At 42.6% G+C, this 11636-nt stretch overlaps 1 protein-coding gene across 1 annotated transcript in view; it reads right to left on the bottom strand.

The window, feature by feature from the left end:
* LOC111665665 (glutamate receptor ionotropic, kainate 5-like) overlaps positions 1-11636 on the bottom strand; it is an 80756-nt gene that overhangs the window by 19463 nt on the left and 49657 nt on the right. The window contains exons 13-14 of the mRNA XM_087177820.1: positions 2667-2776; positions 1700-1873 (exon numbers count right to left, since the gene is read on the bottom strand). Of these exons, the coding sequence (XP_087033946.1) occupies positions 1700-1873; positions 2667-2776 (284 nt within the window). The remainder of the gene's footprint in view (positions 1-1699; positions 1874-2666; positions 2777-11636) is intronic.

Here is an 11636-nt window from a genome sequence, read left to right as displayed (position 1 = left end):
GAGGAAACACTTGATTTTAACAATGAGGAAAGTGGCTGTGATGTGAGCATCATTCACTTCAAGAATCTGTGTAACTGGAGGATTTAAAAATATATACATATTGAAGACGAGGTCAGATCAGGGCCGTACCTTTCCTGGCTCACACATAATTCTCCCTTGAGAACTCGTGATTTTCATTATTCATCAAACGTTTTGGTTTGTAGCGGCTCTTTCTGAGGCAGGCATGATACAGAGATTCACCTGCTGTGAGAGGCCAACGCTCTACTGTTCTCAAGAGACAGTCCTGCAAAAAACGAGCCCATAGGTCGTCTGTGCTGCAGGTTATTATGACCCATAGTTACGTTTTGTTGTTAGGCGACATCTAGTGGTCAAAGTAATTATGACAGGAGCAAAGGAAGAATTACGGTGACGTAGTATAAAGAGAGAAAACGTCCACGTCAGGAGGAGACTGTGGTGGATGGATGGGTCAACAAAACAGAGCAACACGACACAGGAGAGCGGTGTTCGATTCCAATGTGAAAGTAGCAGTTTATGTTGTTTCTATTATTCATGACTGTTCGACAAAGTTAACACCGTTGTCATTATTGTAACCACGACAACAAAGACTGTCTTTTGATTGTTGAGGAAGTAGTTATTTTAACCCAAATGACCTCAAAGATCTTTTCCTAAACCAACAGCGGGGTATCTACCTTTGTCGCCATGGTTACTATAATAACGGTCATGGCTTGGTTAGTTTTAGGAAAAGATTCGGTTTAAAATAAGCACTTCCTCAATGTTAGATGATCCTTGTTGTCATGGTTACAATAATAACAACGTGGTTAACTTTGTTGTGGATAAGATAAAACAACATAAACTACTACTAAGTAACTACAGGCCATAATAACCTGCTGCGCAGACGACCTGATTTATTTCAGGAGGACAGTCTCTCTGTGACACCTGTAACAGACAGGCTCTGTTAGTTTTTCTTCCAAACTTTGTAGATGTGGCTCATTCATACTCTGCTGCTGACCTTGCTTCACTACACCCACACTTAGTCTGCTTAATTGCATCTCGCTGATTAATTGCTGAGCTCAAGCAACGACCGACGCTCTGCAGGAGTCAGAAGCAGGTATATGAGCCTGGAGAAACAGAGGTACGACCACGTAAGATTACTCTGTCTGCACTGGCGGAGGAGGGGAGTCATCAGCCTCAGTCCTCCATCAGTGTCACACTGAATGTGTTCAGTTAAAGTATGGCTGTGTGGTTAGAGGGACATAAGAAGGTCCAGCAGTTAAAGTAAGGCCAGATATCTGAAATGAAAAGCAGGGAAATTTCCAGTTTGGCAGTCAGTGTATCATTAACATATAATAAACTATGGTGAAGGACAACTGATAAAATGATGACTCTCTACCTTTGAAGCAGTTATAAAGTCCACCTCTGTGACGATTCCTCAATATTTTATATTATATTCCTTTCAGTCGTAAGGGTCCAAAGATCAAAGTTGCTATAGCCAGCAGTAAGACCCCTCTTTTGGCCAAAACAAGCACAAAGCTCGATGTCCTAGGTGCCCATCTTTAATTCATAGATAAAAATGGGGACATTTCCAGGGACAGGCCATCAAAAACGGGGACAGGCCATCAAAAACGGGAACTGTCCCCGGAAAACGGGGACATCTGGTCACCCTAAGTTAAAGCAGACAAGATAAACTTCAAGTACGAACCAGACTCCGCTGACGCAGCGTGTGGACAGAGCCCGGGGCATGATCTCTGAGCCCTGCTGCATAAAGCCACCCACTGGGAACCACAGGCTGTTCCCCAACGTGTACTGGTTCTCCAGGATGTCCCGCCGCTCCCGCAGACACGGGTGAGGGTTGTACCATTCATAGGGGCTGAGCCTTTGGAGAGGGGGGAGCGAGAGAGAGAGAAAGAAAGAGAGAAAGAGACAGAGAGAGAGAGTGAGAAACAAACATATTAGGAAAGTCAGCGGAGTCCTGTCATAGAGAACAGAGACCAGACTCGGACCACCTCCCGACACATTACGTTCTTTATTCTTTCCGTTTTGACACGGAGGGTTTGGCCTGTTCCACTGTGACATTAAATAAAACATCTTCTCATAACCTGCATACAAGTTCACAGTGAGCTCCTCCATCCAACATCACTGACTCCATAATCATTCTGATTAAAATTCTATTCTTTTATACTCCAAATAACATTGAAAAACATGTGACCAACACAACTGCATTTTCATCTTCAACCTGCAATGCTTTTAGAAAGTGTTTTCACTCATTGTGAGTACATCTATTCACACCTGCCTCACACAGTGTGAAAGTGTAAGAGCAGTAAACAGGAAGAAATTCATTCAGACGTTCTACACAAAAGGAAACGACATAATGACTGTGTTTACAGTTTTAAACAGTTTGACTGAGTTATTTTGATGTTACTTTGAGTGACAAAATTACAGGCAGAGAGAGCGGAGAGTGGCAGAGAGAGCTTCACTTACTGAGACTGAAAGACAAGTGTGACAAGGCGTTTGTGTTATTTTGTCTTGTAACAAAGACAAAGATAAACACTACTACTTTTACTATAGCCATGACCCAATATTAAAATCAAAAATTCAGAGGTTCTGGTACTTATACACTTCAGTCAGCACACACACACACACACACACACACACACTGAGGTAGTTACCTGGCGGCAAGGAAGAGGACGCAGCTGACGGCGAGGTAAGCCAACAACATGAAGAGCCAGACAGCCGGAGAGAAGGGATCCAGGAAGGAGAAGTAACCTGGTTTACGACCCTGAGAGAGACAGAGACACACACACACACACACACACACACACACACACACACACACACACACACACACACACACACACACAGTTATTAAAGTTGAGTGAAACGAGTTAATGTGTGTACCATTCTGTTGTTTACATGTTAGAATCAATGTACAATGCACTGAGTGACGTACATGAAAACACACCTGGTGGTGTACTGAACCATGACATCAAGGCTCTTTGTGTGTTGATGCATCAGTATATGTCACTTTTTTAATTACCAAAATCAACATGGAAAAGCAGCAGTTTTATCACATCATTCACTCAGCAGATCCGCATCATAGCTACTGTATCTTGACTGTTTCTTCTGGCTTTGACTGCAAAACATTATTGATTTTGAATGATTCTGCAGGATTGGGTGTTATGATAATATACACAATGACCGGAGCTCCCCTCCTCTGTGATAAACAGTTTCAGTTTGTGTGCTGCATCTTTTGGAGGACACGATCTACGTAGGTGTGGCCTTTCGTAGCTGTTGTAGACCGTGAAGGCCTAACTGAAATGAGACGGTCTGGCTTATAGGGGATTATTGCTTTGCAGCACCAGCTATTCCTGCCCTTACCATTGCATCACAAGGCATTGCATCCCGGTGTCAGGGTTTTTGCGAGGTAAGTAGGACCCAAATGCAGCTAACACATGGGAGACGGTGCAGGCAGGTTTATTAAACAAAAATCCAAAATCCAAACATGAACATGGCATGAACGTGACATGAACAGACGTGAACAAACCCGGAACTGAAAAGGGACGAACCGACACAGACAAAGGGGAGCACAAGGACTATATAGACAAGGGAGGCAAGGATGATTGAACACAGGTGAAACACATTAGGGCGGGGCAGACAATCACTACACAGAAACAGGACCATGACAAGAAGCAACACACAGACACTCAAGGAAACCAATACAAAATAAAACAGGAAGTGCAAAAACTCCAAAACAAAACTAACAAAAAGTGTCTGCCATAGCAAACCATGACACCCGGTGCCTAGCAACCCTGACAACACTACATTTGTAGCTTGAAATTGAAGCTTTAAGGACATTGGTTTCAACAGTAGCTGTTGAATCGAACTGACACCCAATACTTAATTTAAAAGTGTAATCCTCAGGCTCTCTGTCGATGTCGTTTGCTGCCATATTATTTTAATTTCCGGCACGCAATGAATCTTGGGATAGGTTGGACCATGGAGGATCCACCTGTTGGAGCCTTTTTTACTCAGGAAAAGGAAGCCGTATTTGAAAGAGCCTTCAAAATGGGACAGGCTAGCCTAGCTAGCATCACTGATGACAGTGATGTCACAGTGTACTGACACACCCTGGAGTACACTTCTACATCACTGTAACAAGGTGAGAAGGTTTTTCAGGAAGTGTTACGTTACTCTGTAAAATCTCTGGGTTTATTAGGGCGTTGGGGCACATGTCAATCAATGAGCAGGAGCACTTTTCTTGTTATATTTAATTTTTTTATAATTGTTACATCATTGTCACAACACACCAATATCTGTCTAAATTAACTGAAAGTAGGCATTCCTGTAGGTTAGATATACTGTATATGTTTATAGGAACACTTGTACACCTGCTTAGTCATGCAGTTATCCAATCAGCCAATCATGTGGCAGCAGCTTAGTGCACAAAACCCTGCAGATACTTTGACTGTCGAAGCCTGGTCTGATGAATATGGATTTCTGCTGAGCCAGCAGACGGTAGGGCGGGGTAGGTGGAGGATTTTACCCATGATGCCTATTCTGCACATTGTTATGTGTATTTGCTGATTGAGCCGGTTCTGAACTTTAAATTCAAGTGGAAAAACATGAAGTTTAACATCAGTGGAAGTTCTTATATCTGCAGCTGGCAGCGGTGAATTGTGATAATGACCATCTGCCAGTCACAGCGGTGCGCAGAGAACTGTCAACGTCTCAGGCTTAGAAAACACAATCCTGTCTTTCAGATTGACAGCCATGTATTTTGGAAAATTACAGTGTTGGAATTGGATCGTTTCCCTTTTTTTCCCTTTCCTCAGCTTGTCACATTTTCTCAGCACGTAAACCTGCAATTGGAATAAAACAACAAAAACAAGATAAACCAGTAAACTGCAGTTACAAGCTTTTCGAGTGTTAATGACTGTAAGCTGATGTTCCCCCGTGAGTGGCTTCCCATCGACCCATTTCATCACCTCCCCTCCCTGCTGTTTATGATGCCTCGTTCTCCCCCCGTCGTCCCCTGGAAAAAAGGATTTGGCAGCAAAGAGAGCTGAGGAACTCCCAGATTGGACCCAATTAAAGCAGATGACTGGAGCTGTAATGGAGGCAATCAACTCTGTTTCGTTTTTTTTTTCCATTCTGGCTCATTTAAAAGAACACCATGCGAGGTTTGGCAAAGGGCTGAGACGATTATCTGATGCAAGGTTGCTTTGTACCTCTAAATCACACTTAGATGTCCCGTGTAGAAAGCTGGATCACATGTTGAAGTAGAAGATGGCGGGTGACAGCAGGTGCATCTCATCGACTACCATCAGTCTCAGGGTTGACTTTTTTTATGTTTTAGTGTTTTTTGTTTTTCCTTCCAACCATGCAGCCTCCGGTCATTTCCAAATGGTCTTTAAGGAATAGTTCAACACACTTATTCACATTCTTCACAGTGAGCTGAGAAGATCAATGTGAGTCTCATAGAGCTGGAGTCAGGATATGGTTAGCTTAGCTTCAGTCAATGGAAGCAGATAATGAAACGCTGAAATATGACAAATTGACAAATCGTATGTCTTTTATTTAATCTGCACAGAAACAAAATAATAAAATGTTTAAAGGGGAGTTATGTGTTGGAAAGTTGAGGCTAACATCCATGTTTTTTGCCATACAGCTTAAGCTAATGTGCTAAATGCTGAAAACATGAAATCAATGAGCCCTTCATGTTTCTAGATATAACCAAGATTTGTTAGCCTTAAAGGTGTCTTATAAAAAACAATAAACAATCAGCATTGTATAATGTTAAGCTATCTGTCGCTGACAGGTGTACAGTTAGCTTAGCGCTGCTGCTGTTCCTAAACACATAAGACTCAAAGTTAACAGTTCAGGACTTGAACTGAACTTGTGACTTACACTCCCACCTTGACTCAGGACTTCCCAGCAAAATTACACACCTCTACCATATATACTCACTAGAGCACAAAAACGTGGATTAATCCACCACTGAAAATAGTTCCCAGCAAATGTATTATTGTAGTAGTGTAATACTGAGAGATGGACTAACGTGTCGTTCAGAGTCTTGTTCACAAGTGAGGGTAAGATGGATTTGTTCCAGCCATCACTTATGGTCATGAGCTCTGGGTACATCGAAAGAATGAGATACAAGAGACTGAAATGAGTTTCCGCAGGGTGTCTGGGTCCAGCCTTAAAGAAAGGGTAAGGAGCCTGACCCACCCCAGATAAACAGAACACAATGGATGTATGGATGGATGGATGGACTAGATGCACTGACAAACATAGTGTTGGTTTGAGTCTGCACATGAGATTTGGTGACAATAAGAAAAATAGAGAAGAGCACCAGTTTTATATTTTCAATTTAAACAACGTTACAAAGTCTAAAGACAGCGGTGGATTTCCTTTAACTTGACAGCAGAAGGCAATCTCTTCACAAACACTGAACCACCTGCTACGTCTGTTTGCTCTGTTTTGGATGTTTCTTCCTCCGCAGGCGGTGAAGATTCTCCATCCACGTTACTTTTGTATGTGACATTTTGTTATTCATACTGATAAATAACACATGTAGGTCAGGCGGCCACAGTCCTCAGAGCTTGTTCTGACCTGATGCCGTATCAGAGGTGAGTTTACTGCATCAGTACACCTCGGCTGTGCAGCCTATCAGATAAGCTGTCAATCACCAAAACTCACAACACTCTCTTTGAAGAACTTTCCCCTGTAGTTGTCTGAGCTTTAAAATTCTCAGTTCTGGATCCTGAAGTCAACTGAGATGAAAGAAAGAGGAAACACGCTGTCTGCAGTTGTTAATTTGTGACTGTGTGCCACAGCGTCACACATGAACAATAACAAAGCAAATTCCACTAGCATTTTTATCAATCAATTACTTAAATTAGCCTTTGATAATATTCTAGCCCGCCATCTAATGGATAAGAAAAAAATGGGTCAGAAGCCAAACTGGTCTACGCCCAAGATTAATTAAAGGATTATGCACAACCCTTTTGACAGTGTTTTCCGCTGTTAAAATAGCAAAAGTGGATTTGGACCCTGAATGCTCTTGCTCCATGTGCTTAGGTTGAGCACAAAATGTGCGCTGTGAAGACGGCCCGTTAACACACTATGAAAACTGGTATATTAAAGGCTGATATAAAGAAAATGACAAATTACATCTACTTTGAAAAAGTTCACAAGCTGGAGATATGAGGTTTTTAATGCGACTGCAGTGATACGCCAATAAAGGCCAAAACTTAAAGATCTAGCAGCTGAATTAAAGACACATCATGCTGATAGAAATATGCATTAATACATGACAACCCCTTCAATAAAATACTAAACACCCAGGACAAAACCATCAATAACTGTAAAACATGAATTACTCTTTTTGTCTGTTTTAATCTGTCAGTCTAATTTTCCTCCGCAAGTAACATAATGTTTAGCTTCTTAAAAATCTCCACTTCCAATCTTCCAAACAATGACACTGTCATTGTTGAGGGAGCAACAATGACAGCGCTGTCACAGCTGTCACAGCTGGTATCTCCACAGTGATGATGTCAGAGCTCCTCGTACTTCGCTGTAATAAATTGTTGTGCTGCAGATGCAGTGAATAGCAAAGTGATAATACATTGAGCACTAATGAATTGGGAGCAGCAGCAGACATAAATTTACACCGTTCAGCACCGGGGGGCAAGAACACTGATAAACACGATGGCACTTCACTAATGTGTGTACATAAGTCAACAGCTTGAGCAATTAAATAGATTACCATCTTTAAGTCTGCTCGCAAGCTATTTAGATACATGCTGCGTTAGTGTGTGTGTGTGTGTGTGTTTTATAATGTGCATAAAGCTCTTTACACTTCCATACACAACCCTATTGTTTATTTAGTTGCTTTGGGAGTTACAGAGTAGTTATGAGATTTAATGTGTTGGTTTGTGTGATGCATTCAGGAGCTTGTACACGCTCAGATATTAATGTACTGCTCCTACTGAGAGAGGGGTGGGGGGCGGGGTCTGCATGTTCTCTTCCTGCCTGCGTGGGTTTCCTCCGGCTTCCTCCCACAGTCCAAACACATGCAGGTGAACTGGCAGTTCATAGGTGTGAATGTGAGTGCGAAATGGTTGTTCATCTCTGTGATACGAACAACCCCCCCCCCTCCGGATCCCTAAAAGGATAATGAATGAATGATGAGTGAATGAATCATGCTGAGAGTTGTCATGGGACTGGGCCAAGAGTTTGAAGGGCCCGGAAGGCCCCTGGTTGTCCATAAGGCAATTACATTAATTTGTGTTTTGTAATATACACAACTGAAGGCAACGCTGTCTCTGGAAATTATGCTTCTGAGCTGCAGCAGCAAATATGTTGTGTAGGTAATGTAATCACTTGCTGGATTATGTTCAGAGGAAACCGTTTTTTTTTTTAACTTTAACTAATGAAGCTTATTTTATTAACGGTGGCAAGAGTCGCCAGGAGGCGGGTGGCGTGGATGGAGGACTGCAGGTTAACATCGGGAGTCCTATCTGTGGTTTAGACAACTGTGGCTCAGGAGATAAAGCAGGTCGTCCACTAACCAGACGGTTGGTGGTCCATATGTTGAATTGTAAAACGCTTTGAGTGGTTGATAAGATAAGAAAAGCTCTTTATAAGTGCAGTTCATTTACCTTTTAACAGCTCTTTGGTTCAGTTCAGTGAAAGATGGACCTTTCTGATCCAGGATCTGTCTATGACCTGAAACAAGAGCTGAGAGAGTCTGAACAGAGCCAGAAAACAGCTCAATAAATGTCACTACAAGTGGAGATTGTTCTGGGACATCAGATATTTTGGTGGAAACGTTTGAGCATCTGTGAAACATCTGTGAACATTTTACTTTACTGCAACTTGTCAAACGTGTAAATTCACATCGTTTCGTCATCGCGTTAACAGAAAACAATCTGGTCACAAAGTTACGTTTCCTACAAAACATCTTTGCTGCTGCAGTTTAGCTGTGTGTGTGTGTGTGTGTGTACACCATCATCAGCATTGGCCTGTTAGCCAGTCTATCTACTGTGCATAACGGTTGCTGGTGCTGCACTTGCAATTGCAGCAGCCTGGTGTGTAGCGGAGTGAATTTATGATGCCTCGGTTCAGACTGGATCAGGAGGCCGAAGTCCTGGTCCAGATCTCTGATCTGATCTCTGTACTGCTTGTCGGCCTGGCGGCGTGAGAGCGTAAACTGTCGCTACAGGGAGTAAAAAAAAAAAAAAAAAAGCTCTCTGTCGACTTAATCTTCAAATAAACACTGGAGAAAATGAAGGTGGGGCGACGCTGCCTCGGCTGGACACGCACCGAGCAGCTGACTGAGCGCCGAGTCAATACACCCAGGTTCTGACAGCGGACCGGATCAAACATGGAGGACAGATGGTAGAGGTGAATACTGATGAGCTGCAGATGTACAGCGTCTGCATCTCATCATCAGTCTGCCCTCAGCGGACACACATCATTATGTCTTAATGATAACAACAAATAAATGAACGTTCCATTGAGAGTTACTGTTGTGGGAAAGACTCAGGTTCAACCCACCCATGAAAAAGGGGGCACCTCCAGTCCTCTTCAAAGACTTGGAGGTGTCATGTGGGAAACAGTTACAATAACAATATAGTAAAAAATCAATAATCTATTTAAAATATTACTAATACTGGGTTATCACTACAATAATAATACTAATAATATAGTTTGTACCTCCAGGTGTCCTGTCTGCAGATTTACAGATGTAGCTTTTGTAACACAGGTCTACAGGGAACTGCTTTTCTGGGCCACAGGGGATTTTATTTTTGTTGGCCTCGGGACACACTGACAGCATGACTGACTTTGCCACAGCATATCCTGCTCTATTAATACAGCCCATGGGGGCAATGTTCCTTTGGACCAATCAACCATTTCCTAGTCAACCAAAGCGACATTTATTTACATGTAATAATCAGAGCGTTCACGACAATCATTCAGAATCACAAAGAAAGCCAAGAAAACAAACTAAGCCCGGCTCAGACCGCAGAAGTTGATATCAGGTTTCATCACGCTCAGAAGGAGATGTTCTTATGTCTAATCTCAAACATGCTCACACTACAACATATGAAAATAATACTACATCACACACTACAGGATGTTATTGAGATTATCGTGCCATGTGATCTCATGGGAACTGTGGTGCAAAAACTTCAGGAAAACTTTGCAGTGAAGAAAAAAAAAACAAAAAAAAACAAAAGCAGAAGCATAAATGAGTCTGGATGAGCGAATAGTTGGAGAGGAATGGTCACACAGAATGTTTATTCTTCAGTCTCAGTTTTAATATCTGTCAACTGAAGCATGCTAGCTAACGTTAGCCTCAAGTGCTAGGCTGTTTATGGTTGCTTGGCAACAAATCGTACGCTGTTGAGGAAACTCTTGGTAATCATAGTCTTAATCAGCCTGATTTGAAATCCTAAATACATGTTTGATGTTGATTGGGGCAGCACCGGTGAGTCTGTGATCAGTCTCAGGAAGTTTAAGATGAGATCTGTGAAGTGATCACATGACCGGATAATATGGGCCCAACATCAGTCCCGACCAAGTCCAGGACCAGATTTCTCCTCCCGATTGTGGGACGGGTGTATCTGGGTTAAATTGGACCATAACTCCTGTAGCCTCAGCCCGGTCTGAGTGACGTGTTCTGTCTCTCTCCTCTGCTCGACGCTCACAGAGCAGCACCAACACAACAAACAGCGCTGTCCATGGTCCTGAAACTACAGCTGAGCAACAGTCGTCATCAGATTTAAAATGCATCTAAAGCAGGCAAACCAGCGATTTAAGAGTAACTCTGTTGGGAAATATGGTTATGGTATCTTGATAGTGACAAAGAAGGTGCTGGATCCACTCTGGGAGGTCTGACACTTTGGGATTAATCCTGGCCTGTAAATCTGGTCATTTCTGTGGTCTCAGGACCAGGTCTGATTCTAGTCCTGAACAACACCGCAGTCACTGAATGCGGCTGAAAAACATGAATAAACAATGAAAAACTTTCCGAGCAGTCGACGCAGTGAAGAATCAAAGATAAAAAAAAAGCTTCATGTGATCACAGCAAGGACGTCGGTGAAACCAGTATCTGCCGTCCACAGGTGCTTTCGTACTGTATGAAAACTTCCCCCTTTGGTTCAATAAATCCCTGCAGCACCTGAAGGCAGCAGGACACACGTTTTTAAATCTGCAGCCTCAGATTTGAAAAGTCCCTCAAGATTTTTTTTCCCTGCTTTCATGTGAAGGACCCGCAGAGATTAAGAGATTCAGAGAGATACAGCAGCTTCTTGCAGCATTATTGTTTGTTATTGCATCATATTCTCAGGTATTCATTCTTCATATTTGTCCATCACCTCTGTTTTTCCTACACATCATACAGAAGAGTCATCCGGACTATATTTAAACGTATCTAAGCAACCATACTGAAAATTCCTTAAAGGTATATTTCAACACATTTTCCTCTGGACGCAGGAACTGGTTGGGGAAACTCATGAAGGACTTGCTGAGGCATGAAGTCGAGTTTCACATTCCAGTCAGGGAGGCGGTCACCAGTCCTCCCTCAGAGGCTGAAAAACTCATATTTTTCAAGCAGCAGCTCCTGCCCCCCC

Source organism: Seriola lalandi, unplaced genomic scaffold (assembly GCF_002814215.2).
Source record: "Seriola lalandi dorsalis isolate HSWRI2012SDOR001 ecotype SW California unplaced genomic scaffold, Sedor1 jcf7180002054657, whole genome shotgun sequence".
NCBI lineage: Eukaryota > Metazoa > Chordata > Actinopteri > Carangiformes > Carangidae > Seriola > Seriola lalandi.
This window is presented reverse-complemented; position numbering and strand designations above follow the sequence as displayed.